This window comes from Martes martes (assembly GCF_963455335.1).
Source record: "Martes martes genome assembly, chromosome: 6".
In the NCBI taxonomy this organism is placed as follows: domain Eukaryota; kingdom Metazoa; phylum Chordata; class Mammalia; order Carnivora; family Mustelidae; genus Martes; species Martes martes.
Window position 1 is genome coordinate 135,407,829 of NC_137893.1, and position 1,456 is coordinate 135,409,284.

General features: G+C 49.5%; 1 protein-coding gene across 1 annotated transcript; it reads left to right on the plus strand.

The window, feature by feature from the left end:
- Positions 1-242: 242 nt before the first annotated feature.
- RNF182 (ring finger protein 182) lies at positions 243-986 on the plus strand (the record flags this gene model as incomplete). The annotated part of the gene is made up of 1 exon (XM_080806616.1): positions 243-986. The coding sequence occupies one exon, from the start codon at positions 243-245 to the stop codon at positions 984-986; it is 744 nt and encodes a 247-aa protein (XP_080662742.1).
- Between the last annotated feature and the right edge of the window lie 470 nt (positions 987-1,456).

Here is a 1,456-nt window from a genome sequence, read left to right on the forward strand (position 1 = left end):
GACTATATTAGAATCTCTTTTTTCCTTTGCAGACCCTTCACGTGGCCTTTTTAAATATGTGTTTGAGACAGAGTGAATGTAGAAGCTGAAAATGCCTGGAAGATTGCTGGTTTCTGTTACTCCCTGTCCTGCCTCTTTGCATCAGCGCCTGATTGGGATGATGTGATATTCCGAGGGACGCCTTCATCGAAGTCGTTCTCCCGCGAGTTGCCTCTGGCGGGAGGTGGTAGACACGATTCAAGATGGCCAGTCAGCCGCCAGACGAGGCGGCAGAGGCTCAGGTCTCCGACGAGCTCGAGTGTAAGATCTGTTATAATCGGTACAATCTGAAGCAGAGGAAACCCAAAGTGCTGGAGTGTTGTCACAGGGTCTGTGCCAAATGCCTCTACAAGATCATCGACTTTGGGGACTCGCCGCAAGGCGTCATCGTCTGTCCTTTCTGCAGGTTTGAGACCTGCCTACCAGATGATGAAGTCAGTAGCCTGCCCGATGACAACAACATCCTGGTAAACTTGACTTGTGGAGGCAAAGGCAAGAAGTGCCTGCCAGAAAACCCCACCGAGCTGCTGCTGACCCCCAAGAGGCTGGCGTCCCTGGTCAGTCCCTCTCACACTTCCTCCAACTGCCTGGTCATAACCATCATGGAGGTGCAGAGAGAGAGCTCCCCGTCTCTGAGCTCCACTCCCGTGGTAGAATTTTATAGGCCCGCGAGTTTCGACTCTGTCACCACCGTGTCGCACAACTGGACGGTGTGGAACTGTACGTCCCTGCTCTTTCAGACGTCTATCCGGGTGTTGGTTTGGCTGCTGGGCTTGCTCTACTTCAGCTCCTTGCCCTTAGGGATCTACTTACTGGTGTCTAAGAAAGTCACCCTTGGGGTCGTCTTTGTCAGCCTCGTTCCTTCGAGCCTTGTCATTCTCATGGTGTATGGTTTTTGCCAGTGCGTCTGTCATGAATTTCTAGACTGTATGGCACCTTCTTCTTAATTAATATGCAGACCAAGGAATTTGACACACATTGCCATCTTTGAACTTAGGTAATTTATCATTTATTTATTTTATATTCTCAGTGATTAGTGTCCATGACATTAACAAAGCCATTGGCCCAATGTTTGTGGTCTGTTTTCCATCAAAATGTTGACTCTGTTGGTTTTCCTATATGCTGGACATAAAAAGTGCTCATTTCTACTTAGGTGTTAGCAAAGACGCAAGCATGTGTAAGCTAAGCCTTCACAGAGCACTTCTTGTGAGCCTGCCCACAGAAAGGGCAGGAGTTCACTCACTCCTGCTGGACAGACACCAGTGGGGAGGGGTGTTAGGCTGTAGGACGGGTCTTTGCAGAAGGTTAGGGATGAACCAGTTCCTCTAATCCTCGATAATCTATGATGGTGGGTGGACACAAGAGGAGACCTTTCCAACACGCATCTACTTGAAAAGTGTGACCTGCCCCTCCCCTG